Consider the following 19,081-nt stretch of genomic DNA (forward strand, 5'->3'; position numbering starts at 1 on the left):
GGTTTCTACCACCCACATCAGTAGTATGCTGAAAGATATTTACCAACCAGTTTGGGGGGGAGGACTGATTTGTATTGTCAATTTCTGTAAATACTCTGACATGGCCAATTTCAAGCTACCAACATGAAGTCAGTTAATATGGGGGCTGGGAAAGATGCCAACGATTAGCTCTGGCACAAGTAACAGCTGGCTCTAGCACACTCCTGAGTATACACTTACAGTTTGAGAATTCCTCTAAGGGTACATTTCCTTCCAGTGTCAGAGTCCTTCAGCCTGGTGTAACTGGGTGTGCACTGGGTCCGTTCTGGGTTTTTTTGGCCACACCCAAAACTAAGATCCCACCTGCCTTGTGGGATCTTAGTTCTCCAACCTGGGACTGAACTCCAGCCCTCAGCAGTGAAAGCACGGAATCCTAACCACTGGGGAATTCCCTAGGTCCACTCTGATTTCAGTCACATTTGTACAATAGAAGAAAGATTCCAGGAGGTCAAGAAATATTTTATTGAGAACCAGGGACACAGCCATAAGAGAGGGAAGCACACAGGACTGCAAACTAAAACCCAATAGCCAGCAAGGGCCCTTTGGGCCAGGAACACTGCCTCCTGGGGTCCTCACAGTCTCCCACCAACAGACACACAAGACTGGGCATCCAGGGGAGGGGGGAGTGGCTCTGGTGTCCCACAGAGTGAGAGGATATATGATGCCTCATTATGAGTGACAGGGCAAGGAGGTAAAATGGAGCGGAGTCCATCACTGCCTAAGACCACCTCCTCCTCTCAGAGCCAACACCAGATGGAGGACTGAACCACCTAATATCTTGTAATCAGCTGCTGTCTTCTCATCATTCCTACAGGAAGAGGCAAAAAAAGAAAAGAAAAGTTATCAGACATACCATTTAGAGTGGGGTTCTTAACCTGGGTTTCATGGATCTCTGGAGATCTATGAATGCATGTGAGAAAAAAAATTACATCTTTATATTTTTACTAACCCCCAACTGTAATTTGATATTTCTATTTTGAACACAGACAAAAGCCCCCAAAAGCCCACAGGGGTATTAGCAATATGGGTAACCTGTTAACAAGAGAAATTAGAGCTATTTTCAGACTTCCCTGGTGGCTCAGTGGTAAAGAATCAACCCACCAATGCAGGAGACAGAGGTTCAATCCCTGATGTGGAAAGATCCCACATGCCGAGAAGCAACTAATCCCATGTACCACAACTGATAAGCCTATGCTCTAGATCCCAGGAGTTGAAACTACTGAAGCCCACACACCCTGTAGCTGGTGCTCTGCAACAAGAGAGGTCACTGCATTGAGAATCCCATGCACTTCAACTAGAGCAAAGCCAGCACAGCAAAGACCTAGCATAGCCAAAAAAACCCCACAAAAACCCATCACTATATCTTCATTTCCATTCCATACTTACATCTGTTTACCACTGTAGATGAGCCGCTGCTGCTGTGGTGGAATTCCCTCTTTCTCCTCCACACGCTCCTTGATTCGTTCCACCTTTAGGGGTACAAGTAGTCAGGGGCTGCTCAGGGGGAGGGACCATGGAAGTGGAAAGAACAAGAGCTATGCAGATAGCATGAGAGCAAAAGGACTAATTTCATCAGCATACCCAGGCAACGGTACGTGCAGGGAGATACGCACGGAGAGGTAGTGGGCATACGTTACCTTGTCCGTGGGTTCAATGTCAATCTCAATCTCCTTTCCAGTCAGCGTCTGAAATAGGCAAGGGTTTCATGAGTCTTATAGTTCATTATACCATTTGTCTCCTAGGTAAAAACATCCTGGCCTAGCCTTGGGGGATCGACTTCCTTCCGAGAAATGCACACTCTCAGCAAAGTTGATTTGAAGTGTCAGGAGTATTTGCTTATACCCAATTTCAGACAATTTTAGGCTGTGGACAATTTTGATAGGGGAAGATTCTGTGAACCATTTGACCTCTTAATCTCACAGGTCATCTCATCCCCCACCCAATTAGAATCCATGAGAATACTATAACTCCTTTGGATAAGACAGCAATGAGAGTTGTCCTAAGGAGAGTATTCCTTTGAAAAGGACTTTGTTTTATATACTAATGCTAGAAATGCACACTCAGATAATTCAAAGCATTCTCAAGGACACTAGAGATCACCTCTGACCAGCTTTTTAAGCAATACTAGAACTTAACATTCTATTCTCTTGTACTTTCTCCAGATTTTCACCTAAATCCTAAAATTGCAGCTCTGGTCGTCTTGACTTCTTCCATAGGCTAAAGGTTGCTGATACCCAACACACAACTGTACACTTACAAATGCTGTGCTTCATCCAATCTTACCTCCCATCCACCCTTGCTCTTAAAGCTCCACTGCATCAGTCTACAGTAATCCAGACCACAAACGCATGATGTAATTTAGGGGCATTTTCTTTGCTTCTACTGTTTTCCTTGTTGCCATCCCCTCTTCCACTCTTTCTCAAACTTTTAAGGGACCCTTTAAGATTGATGACTTGTCAGCAATGCACTTTAATAGATATTATAGCCAGTTGTTTAAGTGTCAAACTCTCCAATTTACACTGCAACTTCCTAAAGGACAGAGACTGTTCAGTCTTCCCAATCTAAGCACAAAGCATGCTGTTTGACATATAAGCAGTCAATAACTATTATTGGAAAGGCTATATACACTGGTGGCTCAGACGGTAAAGCGTCTGCCTACAATGCAGGAGACCCGGGTTCAACCCCTGGGTTGGGAAGATCTCCTGGAGAAGGAAATGGCAACCCACTCCAGTATTCTTGCCTGGAAAATCCCATGGATGGAGGACCCTGGTAGGCCACAGTCCATGGGGTCACAAAGAGTCAGACACGACTGAGCGACTTCACTCACTAAATACACTGATGATCATGTTATGATCACAACCAACACTTACTGAACACTTTCTAAGAGTCAGAAACTATGCCAAATGTCTTACATGCATCAATACATTTAATCCTTGCAAGTAACTTATGAGATATGTACTATTCCTATAACCATTTATAGATCAGGAAAATGGGGTTTGGACAACTTAAAAAGCATGCCTATGATGTCAAAAGGACAGTGTGGATCCAAATACAAATTCTCTGGCCCAGAACCATAGCTTTTAGCTCCGTATTCAGCACTGCCTGAGTCTGGCTGATCTAGTAACATGCTCAGTTGCTAAGTCGCATCTGACTCTATGACCCCATGGACTGTGGTGCGCCAGGCTCCTCTGTCCATGGGCTTTTCCAGGCAAGAATACTTGAGTGGGTTGTCATTTCCTTCTCCAGGGGATCTTCCTGACCCACGGATCGAACCTGCATCTCCAACTCCTGCCTTGGCAAGTGGATTCTTTACCACTGAGCCACCTGGGAAGCCCGGGTGATCTAGTATTGGGACTCAAATGTACACTCCTGTGGCAGATTACAAAATAACATGTGGCTCCCACTTATGGGACCACATTGAAGAAAGGACATAGGACCTAATTTCTCAACCATGAGAATGGCTCAGTACTAAGGATATTTAAAAAAAAAAAAAAAAATTGCAGGAGTAACTCCCTTGGATTGACCTGTTTGGATGCAAAATAATAAATTACAATAGTGATTCTCAAGTTTCCACCCCAACCCAAGCTGGTCTATATGAAAATTCAATAGTCTACGTTAAAATGAGAAAAGTAATGCCAACAGTGAGATTTTCATGAAGCTAAATAGGTGCGTGCATTCTCGATTGTGTCTGACTCTTTGTGACCTCATGGACTGTAGCCCGCCACGCTCCTCTGATTTTCTACAAAAATACAGGAGCAGGTTGCCATTGCCTACTCCAGGGAACCTTCCCAACCCAGGAATCAAACCTGTCTCTCTTGCATCTCCTGCATTGGCAGGCAGATTCTTTACTACTGTGCCACCTGGGAAGCTCTGAAACTAAATATATTCAGCTGTTAAAATGTCCTTTTATGAAATGACAGTGACAATATATGGTATTTTTTTGGGCTCTTTCCTGACCAAATGAAAAGTATACAATTCTGTGTTGTCCAGAAATATTTCACTTTATTGTTCTTAATACTTTAAGTGCAAAGACTCTTTAACCAGACAATTCTATTTCTAGGTAACTAACCTAAAGGAAAAACTTGAAATTTTAGTACATATTCAAAGAGGAACATATAAGGTATACTGTAACACCTTTCATAAAAGCAAAACACTGCCTATTAATAAGAAAACAAACTATGGTACACCCATAGAATGACATATTTATTATGCAACAGCTTATACACAGACATGGAAAGATCTAAAAGAATAATACGATTAGTATCACCTTCTGTATGTAGATATATACATACATACATAAAAAGGATTAAAAGTATACATAGCTCCTAAAGTAATGATTATCTTTGAGAAGGGGAGTAGGGCTGAGCAGATGATTTACCAAAGCTAACTCTCCCTTTATCTGTACTATTTACATTTCTAATAAAAATACATTCCTTTATCATATGGATATTAACATTCATTCTGATTTAATAATAACAATTTTTAAAGAGTACAAAAGACTCTAACAGGAGCCTAAAACTGCCCTCCCAAGAGTTGGATGCTTGGGCTTTACAACGTTTGAAAAAAATTACTGGTTTATAAATTCTAAAAGTCTAGGACTGGTCCTCTTGTTTCTGAGATTGACTACAAAAGCCTATGAATGTATCCAGGCAGCAATTTGGCATATGGCATCCCAGCAACAACACTTCTGGGAAAATATGTCCAAAAATATATCTATGACAATGGACTGCAACCTTCTCAAACTGCAAAACTAGAAACAGCATCTAAATACCATACAACTGAAGGTTAAATAAATTATGGTACATACACAGGGGGGAAATCACAGAGTCCTCAAGCCGTGTTTAGACTAATAGTATAATTCTAATTTTGTAAATAAATAAATAAACACAACAACCAGTCCATCCTAAAGGAGATCAGCCCTGGGTGTTCATTGGAAGGACTGATGTTGAAGCTGAAACTCCAATACTCTGGCCACCTGATGCGAAGAGCTGACTCATTTGAAAAGACCCTGATGCTGGGAAAGATTGAGGGCAGGAGGAGAAGGGGACGACAGAGGATGAGATGGCTGGATGGCATCACCGACTCAATGGACATGGGTTTGGGTGGACTCTGGGAGTTGGTGATGGACAGGGAGGCCTGGCGTGCTGTGGTTCATGGGGTCACCAAGAGTTGCACATGACTGAGCGACTGAACTGAAATAAACACGTACGTGTATTTATATGCTTACAAAAAAGTTTGAAAGGATATACATATCAGTGCTTTTATCTTGAGTTGTGAGATTATGGCTGACTGAAATTACTTTCTTTGTGTTTTTGCATTTTCCATTTTTAAAAACCATGAACACATTGGGATTGAAAAAAAAAAGTCCTTGATGAGAGTATAAGAAAATAATTCTTTAAAGTAGCACCGTCTACTAGAGAAAGAAACTTAGTGACAGCCACATATACAATATTAAATATTCTAGTAGCCACATTTTTAAAGGTGCAATTTTAATATTCTGAAACCCAATACATTCAAATTTATTAATATATTTTACATTCTTTTTTCTAACTATATCTTCAAAATCCTGTGTACATTTCATACTTGCAGCACACTTCAATTCAGATGGTAAGTTTTCATCTGAAATACTTGATCTGTATTTAAATTTCATAATTTCCAGTTGATGGGACTTCCCTGGTGGTCCAGTGGTTAAGAATCCGCCTTGCAATGCAGGGGATCAGGGTTCAATCCCTGGTAGGGGAACTAAGATCCCACATGCCGAGGAGCAACTAAGCCAGAGTGCCACAACTACTGAGCCAAGTCCATGTGCCGCAACAAAAGATTCCACATGATGCAACTAAGACCCAATGCAGTCACATAAGTAAGTATTAAAAAGATTAAAAAATTTTTTTCATAATTTACAGTTGAAAAAGATTTACATTCCCAACTTGTTCCAAGCAAGTTAAAAGGTTTCCCAAGGGCTGAATAAAATTTTAGTTCTTATATTTAAATTAACTAAATACAAATAAATAACTGAACTAAAACTTCAATTCCTCAGTCTCACTGGCCATATTTCAAGTGCTTGACAGCCCACGTGGGCTAATGGGCACTGTGCTGGACACGGCTCAAGCATTCCAGCTTACGTAGGAAGCAACAATAAAATCGGAATATCCCCATTTTGTAAACTCCGATGAAGTAACAGATCTAGACAACTACTAACATCACAGAAAGCAAAACCTGACAGAAGTAAATGTCACAAAACACCCGTGAATTATTCTCACGTGAACAGACAAAAAGGACTGACTGAGCCTCTAGATCTTATTATCAATTGACAGGAAACAAAGAGGAAAGGAATATATTAAAAGACAACATGGGGATGTAGTCAGCAAAATCCAAAATATAGGAAACTCTATGGGGCCAACAATCTAGGTTATTCAACAAGAAATAAGGAGGGAAATGGAGAATTTACATGTTTAAAGAGGCCTAAAATACTTATCAACCAAGCACAATGTATGACTCTTAATTGGATCCAGATTCAAACAAATTGTAAAAAATAAATAAGACAATGATAGAAGTTATTATTTATTTTTTAGGTGTAATAATTATGGTTATGTTAGGAAAAAAATTCTTTTTTACAGATAAATACTGAAATATGTACAAATAATACATGCTATGCTATTTTGGATTTGCTTCTTAAAATATCAAGTAAGAAAAGTGCTGAGTATAAATAAAATAGGATTGGCCATGAGATGATAGTTTTGAAGCTGCGTATAGGGTGCTTTGGGCGTCCCTGGTGGCTCAGGGGTAAAGAATCTGCCTACCAATGCAGGAGACGTGGGTTCGATCCCTGGGTCCAATCCTTGGGTTGGGAAGATGCCCTGGAGAAGGAAATGGCAACACACTCCAGTATTCTTGACTAGGAAATCCCATGGACCTAGAGGAGCCTGGTGGACTACAGTCCATGGGATCACAAAAGAGCTGGACAGGACTTAGTGACTCAACAACAACATAGGGGGCATTAGTCCTTCTTTTTGCTGTTGTATGTGTTTGAAATTGTCCATAAATTAAAACTGTTTAAAACTGAACAATTTTAAAAGATCATGTCACACTGGGTTTCTTCCCTCAAATCTGATCATTGTGACCTGGGAATACATCCAATGGTATTCAACTGGTCTATGATAAACCTAAGCTTAACATTCTGCTCTAAGCACTGGAAGGGGTACATAAGAAATTAAGTGACTCAACCTCTGTCAATAATCTTTTTCAAGTGAAGACTTACAATCAAGAGACAATGAGACATACAATTAATAAAACAAACCAACAACAACAACAACAAAAAAACCCAACATACAAGGAAATGCCATACTGATTATTATTGTCCAAATACAAGGTGCAGTGACAAAGTGCTGTGGTGAGGGAAGACCAACAGTGATTAATTTAAACCTGACTGAGATAACATTTCACACCCACTGTAACAGCTAAAATAAAGATGGGTGCAGAGCAGTTAGAATGCTTACTCATTGCAGGTGGGGATGTAAAATGGTACCATATTTTGGAGAACTGTTTGGCAGTTTCTTTTAAAGTTATACATGACCCAGTAATTCCATTCCTTGGTATTTATCCAAAGGAAATGAAAATATGTGGTTTAGTTGCTAAGTCGTGTCCAACTCTTGCGACCCCATGGACTGTAGCCTGCCAAGCTCTTCTGTCCATGGGATTCTCCAGGCAAGAATACTGAAGTGGGTTGCCATTTCCTTCTCCAGGGGATCTAACTTCCTGACCCAGGAATCGAACCCAAGTCTCCTGCATTGCAGGCGGATTCTTTACCGACTGAGCTATAAGCTATAAGTCATTATTCAAATTTTAAAAAACAATGACCTTTAAAATGCTGCTTGGCCTCAATCCTTGGCTAATAGGTAGTTCAGAAGGGCTGAAGATGTTAATGGCTATTATGCGTGGTAAATACACTAAGGGGCAGATGCAGTAACGACAGACTTACTTAGCAGTTAAAAAAAAAGTTTAACGTTGCACTGCACCAATTGTTAGTTTTTGTCCCTCCGTCTTAAGGCACAGAGGAGGAAATTGCAGGTAGGGCTAATGAGGATTGGGAATTAGTGAAGAACCATGGGAGGCGGGATGGAGATCGCGTACTAGGGCACTGATAACTAACCTGCCTCAGTCAAGGAAGTAAGGCTAGTCCAGGATGCTGGCTCAGAAAGGCAGGTGCTGACTGAACACGCTCCCACCTTTGCTTCCTGAAGGAAGGCTAAGATATTACATCTTGGCAACAACTAGCCGAGGCTTACAGTCTAGTTTCTGGGAGGCCCCAGTTCCCTAGGCTAACGCTTTTCTGCTGTGCTGTGCTCGGAGTAGCCTACGTTAGGGGCTGGGAGAAGCGGGTAACTTGGGGATGAAGGATGGGAGAACAGAGCTTATTCCAAGAAACCGAGAGATGCAGGCCTTCCCTATGACCGCGGGGGTGCACACAAAATAGCGAGACTTCGGACAAAGGCGGCCCTGGAGTAAAAGCAGGTGAGGAAGAGACCCCTGGCGGAGCCAGCCCCCTGCTCTCAAAGTCCTCTTGGGCCTTCCCCCTACCTCCCGGCACCCCTCGCGCGGAGCCCCGAAGCTGTCAACCCCCTCCAGGCTCGGGAAAGGCGTGGTTTTCCTTCCCGGTTTCTCCCTTAAGGCACAGCGGCCAGCCCAGTACCACTGCGTCTTGGCAAGGCTGGTGGTGCTCCCACCTTCACTTTAATTAGCATCTTCTTCTCAGTTTGGGGCTGCACACAGATAAATTGCTGCTTCTGCCGCTGCGGTCTCCGATGCCTCTCCCCAGCACTCCGCCTGTAGGAATCACTTCTGCTTCCGGGTCACTGCCAGGCTCCACCCCTGCCTCGCACTCCCCCACCCCCTTCTTTCCAAGAGGTTCCGGAAAGGCTCAGGAATATTTCTGCGTTTCGTTTCGGTGGCGTAGTGCAAGAAAAAAAAAAGAAAGTAAAAAAGCAGCCAGCTTAGTCACAGCAGAGATGACAATTCTGAGAGTCCCCAATGAGTTGGGGCTAGTAATAAGCGGGCGCGGAACGAACTACCCCTCCCATCATGCCAGGGGGCAGCTCCGCGCGTCCCACTCTGGGAGTTGTAGTCCCCTGTCCCTCGGATCCAACGGCATCCTCAGTGTGTGAACTCTGTTACCCAGAAGGCCTTGCACGGCGGCCACCGAAGCCGGAATTCCTTGGTTGCTAGTTCTCTGCGGCAAATTAGCCCAACCTGTTATCCCACAAGGCTCAGCGGGGCTGCGCGAGGCTGTGGTTAAGCGAGAGAAGCGTCGGTCAACTGCCACCCGGATCACGGCGACAGGAAGTGAGTACCCCTATCCCGGAAGCTGGCTTACGAGAAGCCCACCACTCTTCGCTCCCGAACCTGCCCCTTACCCCAGATTGGTCTTTGTAACGGTGGCAGAAAGAAGAGTGGGGGCGTAAAGAATACATCGTTTTAGGGTCACTCACGACTCCATCCCAGTTCTCCCCAACAAATAATACTATTTGTTGAAGACTCCGAGAGTAATTGAAACTGCATGGTCTGAAGTGACATTCTTCAGGGACTGTACGTCAGTCAATACCCAGACTTTCCACGATTTGAGCTAAGAGAGAGATAAGCCTCCCAGCCCTAACGGCATTAAGACCTAAAGGGAAGTTGACTCAGCTCCCCTCTCCCAGACTTTTCCTACCTTCCAACCCTCAGATTCATTGCTGTCTTAAGGTCCCTGCCATGCCTCACATCGATAACGACGTCAAACTGGATTTCAAGGATGTCCTGTTGAGGCCCAAACGCAGTACCCTAAAGTCTCGAAGTGAGGTGAGCCTGCTTTCCTAGTTGCTCTTTCTTGATCCCAAGCTCCTTGGAGAGCCTGAACTGGGAAAGATTCCTGGCTTTTGCCCTCCTGCAGTACTTGTTTTTGGAAGAGTGAAATGCTCAGTTTCCTGTTCGCATCTGCAGGTGGATCTCACAAGATCCTTTGCATTTCGGAACTCAAAGCAGATGTACACTGGGATCCCCATTATTGCTGCCAATATGGATACTGTGGGCACCTTTGAGATGGCCAAGGTCCTCTGTAAGGTAGGACTTCCCTCATGCCCCTTCCTCATGGTGTTTTGTGGGCTGACTGCAGAGGTATCTGCATCCCCACTCCCATCCCAGGTCAGCTCTGGCAGTTAACAGTCAGGATGCTTGATTTACTGCTTTCTGCAATAGTACTAAGGCCTCTTTATCTGATAACTTTAAACGGCCATCTGACTTAGGGAGATTCAAAGCTAAGTTTTTCACCCATTTTAACAGAAACTTCCCTTTTCTCCTGTCCAGCATTTTAAACATCCTGCCAATTTTTCCCACTACCCAGATCACCCTCTACAAACCACATGCATCTCTCTTTACACTACTGTTGGGATACTCAGCATTCACTGTTTTAGTCCAGAAACTAAATATAGTTTGAGCATTCAAAAATTCCCAACCAGAAAATCCTAGAGAGAAGAAATTTAGTTTCTTTCATGCCTGCTATTTTTTTTTTTTTTTTAATCTTCCTTTTCTTTTAAGTCCTAGGTTCCTGGGTGTTCTGGGATGTGCCCAAAATGGAATGTTTTTCTTATACAGGTTATTGCTTGTTTTCAAAATGGAAGATGCTGCTCCTGTCAGTTATATTACTTGCTTCTATACTTGTAGCTGAGAAAGTAGATAGTTACTTTGGGTATCCTGAGGACATATACACTCTTCTGGCTATCCATGTAGCCCTGGTTGATGGATTCTGCTGCTGCTTGTGGCTCTGTTATCCTTAAGGACTTTGTCTCCCTTTCTCTGTTTCTGATTGCTATAAATCTTTCTGGAATGTCTGCTGTCATTTCTCTGAGGTTCATAGTTATGCAGCTTTAGTCCCATATTACTGTTGCCATTCACTATCTGCTTAGCAATCGCACTGTTGCCCGTTGTCCCCCTGGCCTATCCAGTACAGTTAAGGAATGGTGAATCTGACTTCAGTGTTAACAGATGTCCTACAACGTATGGACCTTGCTGGGACTTTCTTGATGCTTTATGTTAAGACTGGCTTTTCGTTTCTGCTGATGAATGCTGAAGAAGTCAGATTTTAGAGATACAGGCAAGTCTCAGTAATAATTAAAAGGTTCAGTGCAAGGACCTTTTTCTAGATCTCTAACTTGGTATGTAACTGGATGTATTCATCATGCCACCCTATGCCAAGATATCTCCCAGGTGTGATGACTGCCTAGAGTGATTTTTGTTTGTTTATTTTTATTTTTCTTTGTTGGTGGCGGAGTGTTGCTGAGAAAGCAGAATTCAGTAGCAGCTTTGGCTGGGTAGTGTTGACCTGAGTATAGCATGTGCACTTCCTTACTGCTGGCTAATGCGTGACTCCCTTGGATCTATCAGTTGCAAGATTTGTGCTTTCTCAACTGCTGTCTTGTTTATTCGCATGTCTGCACTTTTAAAGCACAAATATCAGCATTCACAGTGGCCTTTGAATGCCTTTCTCAGGGTATCGGGATGTTGTCTGCAGTTTTTTGAGCTAGGGAACATAAATGTGATGAGTCATTCTAGCCTTCAACTTGGTTAACTGCAATAGGCTGAATGAAAGACTTCTCAGGTTGGTCCATGACTTAAGAAAATCTGTCCAAAATCTGTCCATTACTTTTTTTGGCATGGGGGGGGGGTGCCATGCATCAAAGCATATGGGACTGGGGATCAAACCCATACTCCCTGCATGGGAAGTGAGTCTTAACCACTGGACCACCAGGAAAGTCCCTTTTGTCCATTACTTTAGCAGAGATAGAGAAAGGGTAGTATCTTATTGGCTGTTAACCTTAAGGCTTTACCTTTTTTGATTTTGTGAGCATTTAGGCTCACTGAATTACTGCTGATAAATGGAACAGAAAATACCCAAAATAGGTTAGTTCTGTACTAGGTTGTCCTAGGAGGAGGAGCTGAGTCAGTGCAGGCAGACACTGTCTCTGTTCAGCCTTTTCATGGTTCTCTTTTGTCTGCTTCTTATCCCACTGCACCAACAGCTTGTCCTTGTCACTTTTTAAGTCAGAAGCGCTACACGCGCTGGCAGGTGAAATCCAATCCAGATAACTTAGTGCTTTGGTGGGAGTGTTGGGAAAGTACTAGCTTATGTGGAAAAGCCTGATTGCATTTGTAGGGAGAGTAATGGTGGAACTGAGGTCTCAGCTCAACCACTGACATCTTCAAGTTGCTTTTTCCAGACTTCAGTCCTTCTGTCCCCCAGATAGGATAATATAAAGGTCTATTTCCAGAGAAAGAGGTTCTAACAAAGTTCTTTCCTTTTTAACGGCTCTTTCTTCTCCCCAGTTCTCCCTCTTCACTGCTGTCCATAAACACTACAGCCTTGAGCAGTGGAAAGAGTTTGCTAGCCAGAATCCTGACTGTCTTGAGGTAACACTGGTCCTCCCCGACCCCTTCCTTAGCCCAGTCTTCCGAGAATCCTTTTTGCTTGGCTTCCGACCCTGACCTCCCCACTCCCGTTGGCTAACCAGCCATGTTGTCTCTGACATGCTCATAGCCCTGTTTCTCTCACAGCATCTGGCTGCCAGCTCAGGCACAGGCTCTTCGGACTTTGAGCAGCTGGAACAGATCCTGAACGCTATTCCCCAGGTGAAGTATGTGTGCCTGGACGTGGCCAATGGCTACTCTGAACACTTTGTTGAATTTGTGAAGGATGTGCGGAAACGCTTCCCTGAACACACCATCATGGTATGTCTGTTACCCTCTAGTGGGTTCATTCCTCTCCTCCCTCCACTCTTTCCTGCCACTCTATTTTGTTATAAGTTCCTTTCTCCTCTACTGCACTTCCTAGTCCACTTAATCATGTCACTGGGTGGTTATCCACGGTTCCCCGTTTAGATGTTTGTTTACTGGCCAGTGCTGTTATCTCTGACCCTTGATACATGGTCTTGTAAATCCAGTACCTGATGTCACTCACCAAACCACAATGGAACACTTATGCATTGTACATATCTCTGGTACATACACACCTGCCCAAAGACATGGACAGACACTACAGTCTTATATTAAAGGGGTTGTATCAAATGCAGTTTTATTTTTTTACAAGCTCAGGGGAGTGATGACAAGGCCTTGTTTTCTTCACAGCATTGTGGGGTCTCTCTGTCCTGTTCATCAAAAGCAAATACAATTGGGTAGGTGGGTACTTAGCCTACATTACCATGTCCTCCCACTTCCCCTGAAGCCAGAGAGGTTTCATGACATAACAACTTAAGCACAGGATATGTTTGGGTGTCTTGGTGGGGAGGGAGAGATGAATCTACTATAAATCCGGTGTGAACTTATTCCAGTTGGACCCCCACTTTACCCTAGTACAACAGTAACACTGGCCACTCACCCCCTTACCTCAGCTTGGGAAGCAGGGTCCTTTGAAGTGACTCATCTAAAAGAGGAGCCCAGGGACTCTTCTTTGTAATAATGTTGGAAGCACATGACCTCCTCTCTTTCCTGAGAAGAGACCCTGAGAATGCTGTTATGATGGCTCTGTCCCAGGCAGGGAATGTGGTAACAGGAGAAATGGTGGAAGAGCTGATCCTCTCTGGAGCTGACATCATCAAAGTGGGAATTGGACCAGGTAAGCTGGTTCACTGGGGGGTCACTGGCCACCCCTCCAGTGGCAGACACCTGTGGAGAACTTCATCCTCATTCTTGTCACATTCTTCACAGGCTCCGTGTGTACCACCCGGAAGAAAACCGGAGTGGGGTATCCACAGCTAAGTGCAGTGATGGAGTGTGCAGATGCTGCTCATGGCCTCAAAGGCCACATCATTTCAGTAAGGTCATGGGCAGGGTAGGGTATGAAGCTGCCAAACATCTGGGTTCTCACCCACATCTAGAGGTTCTGGTAGAGTTTGGATCAGGGTTCCTGGGTCCCTGTCAGCATTGAGCTGGGCCGCTGGGACCTCCTAGAGGGCTTGGGGCATCCATACTGTCTCTTCACAGTGCTCCTTACTTTGCAGGATGGAGGCTGCAGCTGTCCTGGGGATGTGGCCAAGGCTTTCGGTAAGGAGGGCACATAAGGAGGATCCTGTAGAAAAGGATGAGTCACCTCTGAGGGTTTAGGGTCAGGCTAGGGAAGTCCAAGAAAGCTGTCCTTTTATAATATGACCAGGGACCCAGAAGTCTGTGGTGTCACCTGGGGCAGGCCAGCAGGGGACATCCTGAAACTCTAATACAGACTCTCCAAATGTGGGCCAGGACCATCTGCACCATCCCCTGGACTGCTGGGTGGTGTAGAGGTCTGAGCCCTACAGCGCATCCATAGGATCTAGCTCTGGGGAGTAGGGCTGCAGTACACTTTGCCAGCTTCCTGGGTCATCCCTGCTCACACTGAAGTTGGAGACCTTTGCTCTTGGGACACTTGCAGTGAGTCTTGTTTGGCTGGGCACAGTAAAAAGAGGTGACCAGAAGATGGTAAAAGCAACAAAAAACAGAGCGGAAGCCTGGAAGAGACTCTGAAATTCTTCGAAAAGTCAGGCCTACTGAGGAATTGAAGTCAGGGCAGAGCAGGCCTGTGCGCTTGGGTTATGGGCCAGCTAAGGAAACAAAACCAGGAAGATGCCAGAATCACTGTCAGGCCTGAAAATTTGGTGTGAGTTGCTCCTGAGGGTGACAGTTTGGGCACCTGGACCAGTTTCCTCTCTTACCCTTTCGCTGGTGCTGGCAGGGGCAGGGGCTGACTTCGTGATGCTGGGCGGCATGCTGGCTGGGCACACTGAGTCAGGTGGTGAGCTCATCGAGAGGAATGGCAGGAAGTACAAGCTCTTCTACGGCATGAGCTCCGAAATGGCCATGAAGAAGTATGCCGGGGGTGTGGCTGAGTACAGGTAGGTGTGGTGGCCAGAGGCCAAGGGTTCTTGGAAAGCATGACTTTCCAAGAAGGGTGATGGCAGAACTCATGGTTGCTGGGAGATAGATGGTACAGTTTTTGGAAGAAAAGTGATGAACAGGGAAGGACTAAATGCTAGAGACCAGGGTAAGGAATCCAGCGAGAAAAGGTAAGAAAGCTTTTCTTCTTCTAAGGGCCTCAGAGGGAAAGACAGTGGAGGTGCCCTTTAAAGGGGATGTGGAACATACCATCCGAGACATCCTTGGAGGCATCCGCTCCACCTGCACTTATGTGGGAGCAGCTAAGCTGAAGGAGCTGAGCCGGAGAACTACCTTCATCCGTGTCACCCAGCAGGTGAATCCGATCTTCAGTGACGAGAGCTAGACCTGAGCAGTTCTGCCCTCCCAGGGCTCTAGCATCCACCACAGGGCTCCCAAGTGGGCCCCTCTCTCATCCCAGCTACTCAGGCTATTATTACTTGGTCATTTCCTATCCTCTCCTGACGGCTCCTGCAGTAATTCTGTACTTCTCTATCTGCACATGCAAAATGCCGAGGGCACTCAGTGGGGAGGAAGCAAGGCAGGCAGGCTGAGACAAGGAAGTTGAGAGAATCAAGTGGGAATCTGGGGACCCAGCATTCTGAAGATGATTAAAAAGAAGAGAGGCTGATTCATACACAAATGTTTTATGTGGCCTTGGTTCTGGTAGAGGTAGGCTTTTAGAATCATGTTTTGTTAATCAGATTCATTAAATAGACCTTTGAATATCTACAAAGCGTGGAATTGTTTACATACTTTAAATACCTCAATAAAGAGAGATCCCAATGACTTTAAGATTCTGGGGTTTTCTGCATAAGGCTGGCATCTGGGTGCTACCCCAGGGCAAGTGCAGGAGTAAGCACTGACCCACTGGAGTCAGCAACAGTGAGTACCCTTCCTGTGAAATATCTCCATTCTAGAGCCGCTACCCCCAAGGAACCTGGCAGCATGAGAATTTACAAAGTATATTCTGGCATCAGACCACAGAGTTATTTTCAGAATAGCAAAAGGAAATTTTTCTTCTAGGCTCTCAGCCCTGGTAATGGGCATGTCTGACCAGCACTCTCCAAGGGAGGTAAAATGGCAAAAGGATCCACTTCCAGCCCCAGAGAGGCTGGTTGTGTTTCTAAAGAATGACCTACACTGACCTTAGACAAGGCTTCATTCCCCTTCCTTGCACCAAGACAGTGTTTTAACAAGTCCAAAATTTAATTATCAAGCATTACAAAGTAACTTCAGCATTGTAGTCAGGCAACCCAAGCCCAGGCTTCCACTTTATCCCCACTAAACTGTATGAGAGAAAGAAGACAGGCAGAATGTCATGGGCATTTCAGTCTTATCACAGGAGTCTAGAACTGTCTGTACAGTCAGGGAAGGGGATAGACACAGTGCTGGGGCCAGAGGAGGGTAGGTATTCACAGAAGGTGGGGATCAGGGTGTCAAACTTTGTCTTCTGATAGTTTTCCAGAGGTTCCTGCAGAGAAGGGAGCAGGGAGATCCTATCATCATTGAAACGTGCCCTGATCCCTCCATATCCTAGAGAATGTCACTTTCTGTCTTGTTCTGCCCACCCATCCCGTTCCCAGCTTTCCTACTCACCCTTCCTTCACTCTGGCTATCTTCTTCCTCGTCAGAGTCCAAAACCAGGTCCCCTATGGTAATGTCAGAGCTGTACAGAGATGGAGGACAAACTGTAGGGAGGAAAGCAGAGTCCAGGTACTCTCCTCAGTGAACACAGATCCTCGGGAGTCCCCAGGAGAGAAGGCTGTTTGATCCGGTTCTGACTCAGGATACCTACCTGACTTCCTAGGAGGTGATAATGACAGTCTTCGTGGTTCCATGTGGCAGTCCATGTTGCAGTTCCTGAGGTGGGAGCAAGCAAAGACAGGGTGAAAGGGAAGCAGGCAGGGCATGTGCTGCTAGTAGGAAGCAGCAGCAGTTCTACTCACTCCTTTTGCTCCGAGGCAGATGAGTCCATCGGATTCCCCTTCACCGCTCTCCCTCCCAGGGTCCTGGATGGACTCCTAGACTTCCCGGTCAGGAGTGCTCTGGTGCCCGCAGGACCTGCTGGATCTGCTGGGTGTGTGCCGTCTTTGCCCTTCCCAGGCTTAGATGTGACCTGGGCTGCTGAACCCACATCCCTGAAGGGGAGCAGCATGACTGTGGGGCGCTCCTTATGGCCTCTGCTAGTGGCTGCCCACTGGGACTGGATTCTTCGCCGGCCTAGAGGGGCCAGATTGAAATGGTGGCCGGTCAGAGGTTCTGGATGCTTCCTTGAGGCTGGTCCCTGAGGAAGCAGTGGGCCAGGAGAGGCTTTTGGCAGGGGGTCGTAGAGTGCTGGTCTTGGTTGCTGAGGAGGACTCTGCTCTGAGGGCTCTGTCGTGTTCACTGCATCAGTAGCAGAGCACTCTGAAGAAGAAAACAAGGCTCCTTAAAAAGCTAAAATTCTAACACATCCACTCAGTTTGGTTTCTTATACCTCAGGCCCATGTAGCCCTTCCAGTGGGCTGTCCCAAAAGGTCTCAAGCTAAACACTCCACCCCCCAAATTCTTGGTTCTCCTACATGGTCCTGGTACCTGGAAGTGGCCACCCCATGTCCACGCCATATTGGCTCAAGACAAAAGAAGAAGTGATAGAAACTCCAGGCTGCATCCAACTCAGCACATCCTGAAGCTGTGGGCAGGGAGAGAGGCATGAAGACCACAGGCCTTGTTACAACCCCACCCGCCACCCCAGCATTCTGCCCTTATGTGTTTTGCCCCAACAAAACCTGCTGTGCCTGCAGCAGAGGCAGTGCTTTTTCCAGCTGACACAAATATTCAAAAAACAGCTTTTCCATGGCAGCCAGAAAAGTTTCCCCATACTCTTGTTCGAGTTCCTGCAGGAGGAAAAGCGGCAGGTCAGAGACGGCTAGAGCCAACAGCTACACCACTGCTTCCAAAGCAGCCAGTCCCACCTGCAGCTTCGAAGCCAAATCAACAGGGCCTTCTGCCAGCTGCTTCACCTGCTGGCAAAAGGTTTCCTGAGCCTCTGATATCTTCCTCAGATCCTGCTTTGTCTGTCAAGGGTAAAGAAGGCAAACAGGTTAGGGGCACCAGGATCCAGTGACCAGGAAGAGGAGCAACTTGGCTGCATCAGGTGTTAACCGGGGTAGGGCTTGCTTCAAGGGTTACTCACGATTTTGGGGTCCCGCACTGCAGGTCCAGACTCTGGGAAGTGGTGATGTAGGGCATTTAGAACCTGGGCCCAAGGCCGGCCCTGCAGGATGAGCTCCACCACCAACTGTGGAGAGTACTGAGCTCAGAATGCCCACGTCGGAGTAAACTGCCCTTTTCCTACCGGTTCCATCGCCAAGCAGTCGGCCCCTATCCCCTCTACCAGGTCCTACTGGTTCCAATACCTTGGCCTTTAGGCCCATACACAGGCGTTCATGATGCCGGTAGCGAACCAAGCCAGGGGCAGCAGCGCGCAGGTATCGCAGAAACTCCAATACTCGGGGAAAATGCTCCACGCAGCGTCCGCGAATGACCTGCCAGCTGGCAGCAGCTACAAAGCGAAGAGCAGCGGGACCGGCCCCCGGGGGTGTGGCCATGGCCGGCGGACTCCACCCCAGGGGCCGCCTCTTTGGGTTCCTACCTCCTCGGCGCGGCTTCCCGACTCCTCCCAGGGGCGGGGCTTCCGGTGGCCCTCACAGGCTCCGCTATTTCAGTCTGCAACGGGTACTTGGCTATCCGACTCTGCGCCTCCCAAGGGCCACCAGAATCCTGGGGTTTCTCTCCACCTCGGGATGGAGCCCGAATGCAGAAGCTGGCAAGCTCCACTGGCACTAGACCGCTCTGTCTGAAACGCCGCCGCTGTCTGAAACGCGAAGGCTACCTCCCTTCCGGCTCTGCGACCAGTTCTCCTACCCGGGAAAAGAGTAGGAGTGGCGACCCAATGGGCCGCCAGACAGGGGATACGTGACGTCGCGTCACAAGGCCACGCCCGGGTAGATCCGGCGCCGCTGCTGGTCCCCGCCCTCGCTTCCCCGCACTTCCGACAGCTTCGGGGTCGGGGGGATCGCGGATCTGGGCTCTGCCCCCGACCGGTGCATTATTTCGGGGAGCCTGC

At 46.4% G+C, this 19,081-nt stretch overlaps 3 protein-coding genes across 9 annotated transcripts; 1 reads left to right on the plus strand and 2 right to left on the minus strand.

Moving 5' to 3' along the window:
• Positions 1-477: 477 nt before the first annotated feature.
• NEDD8 (NEDD8 ubiquitin like modifier) lies at positions 478-8,919 on the minus strand. Its single transcript, XM_061157872.1, has 4 exons — positions 8,763-8,919; positions 1,677-1,724; positions 1,426-1,508; positions 478-847 (listed from the first exon to the last, which is right to left on the minus strand). The coding sequence occupies exons 1-4, from the start codon at positions 8,778-8,780 to the stop codon at positions 751-753; spliced, it is 246 nt and encodes an 81-aa protein (XP_061013855.1). The 5' UTR covers positions 8,781-8,919; the 3' UTR covers positions 478-750.
• Positions 8,920-9,222: 303 nt separating this feature from the next.
• GMPR2 (guanosine monophosphate reductase 2) lies at positions 9,223-15,759 on the plus strand. Of its 2 annotated transcripts, none has more exons than XM_061157865.1 (10): positions 9,223-9,378; positions 9,778-9,873; positions 10,015-10,134; positions 12,394-12,477; positions 12,622-12,795; positions 13,597-13,678; positions 13,771-13,877; positions 14,064-14,106; positions 14,771-14,930; positions 15,127-15,759. In XM_061157865.1, exons 2-10 carry the CDS (start codon positions 9,787-9,789, stop codon positions 15,314-15,316), a joined length of 1,047 nt encoding a protein of 348 aa, XP_061013848.1. In that variant the 5' UTR covers positions 9,223-9,378; positions 9,778-9,786; the 3' UTR covers positions 15,317-15,759. The 2 variants fall into 2 exon arrangements, with proteins under 2 accessions (XP_061013848.1, XP_061013849.1); XM_061157866.1 differs by having other exon boundaries at positions 9,230-9,378; positions 9,760-9,873.
• Positions 13,108-18,986, minus strand: TINF2 (TERF1 interacting nuclear factor 2). Of its 6 annotated transcripts, none has more exons than XR_009695169.1 (10): positions 18,372-18,986; positions 18,149-18,253; positions 17,928-18,029; positions 17,742-17,849; positions 17,548-17,644; positions 16,920-17,379; positions 16,769-16,833; positions 16,570-16,661; positions 13,450-14,131; positions 13,108-13,211 (listed from the first exon to the last, which is right to left on the minus strand). XR_009695169.1 is itself a non-coding variant. In XM_061157864.1 (10 exons), the coding sequence occupies exons 2-10, from the start codon at positions 18,387-18,389 to the stop codon at positions 13,961-13,963; spliced, it is 1,218 nt and encodes a 405-aa protein (XP_061013847.1). In that variant the 5' UTR covers positions 18,390-18,517; positions 18,608-18,985; the 3' UTR covers positions 13,108-13,960. The 6 variants fall into 6 exon arrangements, 3 of the variants coding, with proteins under 3 accessions (XP_061013847.1, XP_061013845.1, XP_061013846.1); XM_061157864.1 differs by having other exon boundaries at positions 13,108-14,131; positions 18,372-18,517; positions 18,608-18,985; XM_061157862.1 differs by having other exon boundaries at positions 13,108-14,131.
• Positions 18,987-19,081: the final 95 nt, after the last annotated feature.

Source organism: Dama dama, chromosome 12 (assembly GCF_033118175.1).
Source record: "Dama dama isolate Ldn47 chromosome 12, ASM3311817v1, whole genome shotgun sequence".
Taxonomy (NCBI): Eukaryota; Metazoa; Chordata; class Mammalia; order Artiodactyla; family Cervidae; genus Dama; species Dama dama.

What these genes read in the sequence shown, in the direction of transcription:
- TINF2 (XM_061157862.1), bottom strand. Translation starts at nt 18,563, where the DNA reads ATGGCCACACCCCCGGGGGCCGGTCCCGCTGCTCTTCGCTTTGTAGCT. An exon ending in CAGTGCGGGACCCCAAAATC is followed by an intron (nt 18,030 to 18,148) that starts GTGAGTAACCCT and finishes TACCCTTGACAG; the next exon opens with ACAAAGCAGGATCTGAGGAA. An exon ending in TCTGCCTCGGAGCAAAAGGA is followed by an intron (nt 16,834 to 16,919) that starts GTGAGTAGAACT and finishes CTCCCACCTCAG; the next exon opens with GAACTGCAACATGGACTGCC.
- NEDD8 (XM_061157872.1), bottom strand. An exon ending in ACATTGAACCCACGGACAAG is followed by an intron (nt 1,509 to 1,676) that starts GTAACGTATGCC and finishes GTACCCCTAAAG; the next exon opens with GTGGAACGAATCAAGGAGCG. An exon ending in ATCTACAGTGGTAAACAGAT is followed by an intron (nt 848 to 1,425) that starts GTAAGTATGGAA and finishes CTCTTCCTGTAG; the next exon opens with GAATGATGAGAAGACAGCAG.
- GMPR2 (XM_061157865.1), top strand. Translation starts at nt 9,787, where the DNA reads ATGCCTCACATCGATAACGACGTCAAACTGGATTTCAAGGATGTCCTG. An exon ending in TCCCTGAACACACCATCATG is followed by an intron (nt 12,796 to 13,596) that starts GTATGTCTGTTA and finishes GCTCTGTCCCAG; the next exon opens with GCAGGGAATGTGGTAACAGG. An exon ending in GGGGGTGTGGCTGAGTACAG is followed by an intron (nt 14,931 to 15,126) that starts GTAGGTGTGGTG and finishes TCTTCTTCTAAG; the next exon opens with GGCCTCAGAGGGAAAGACAG.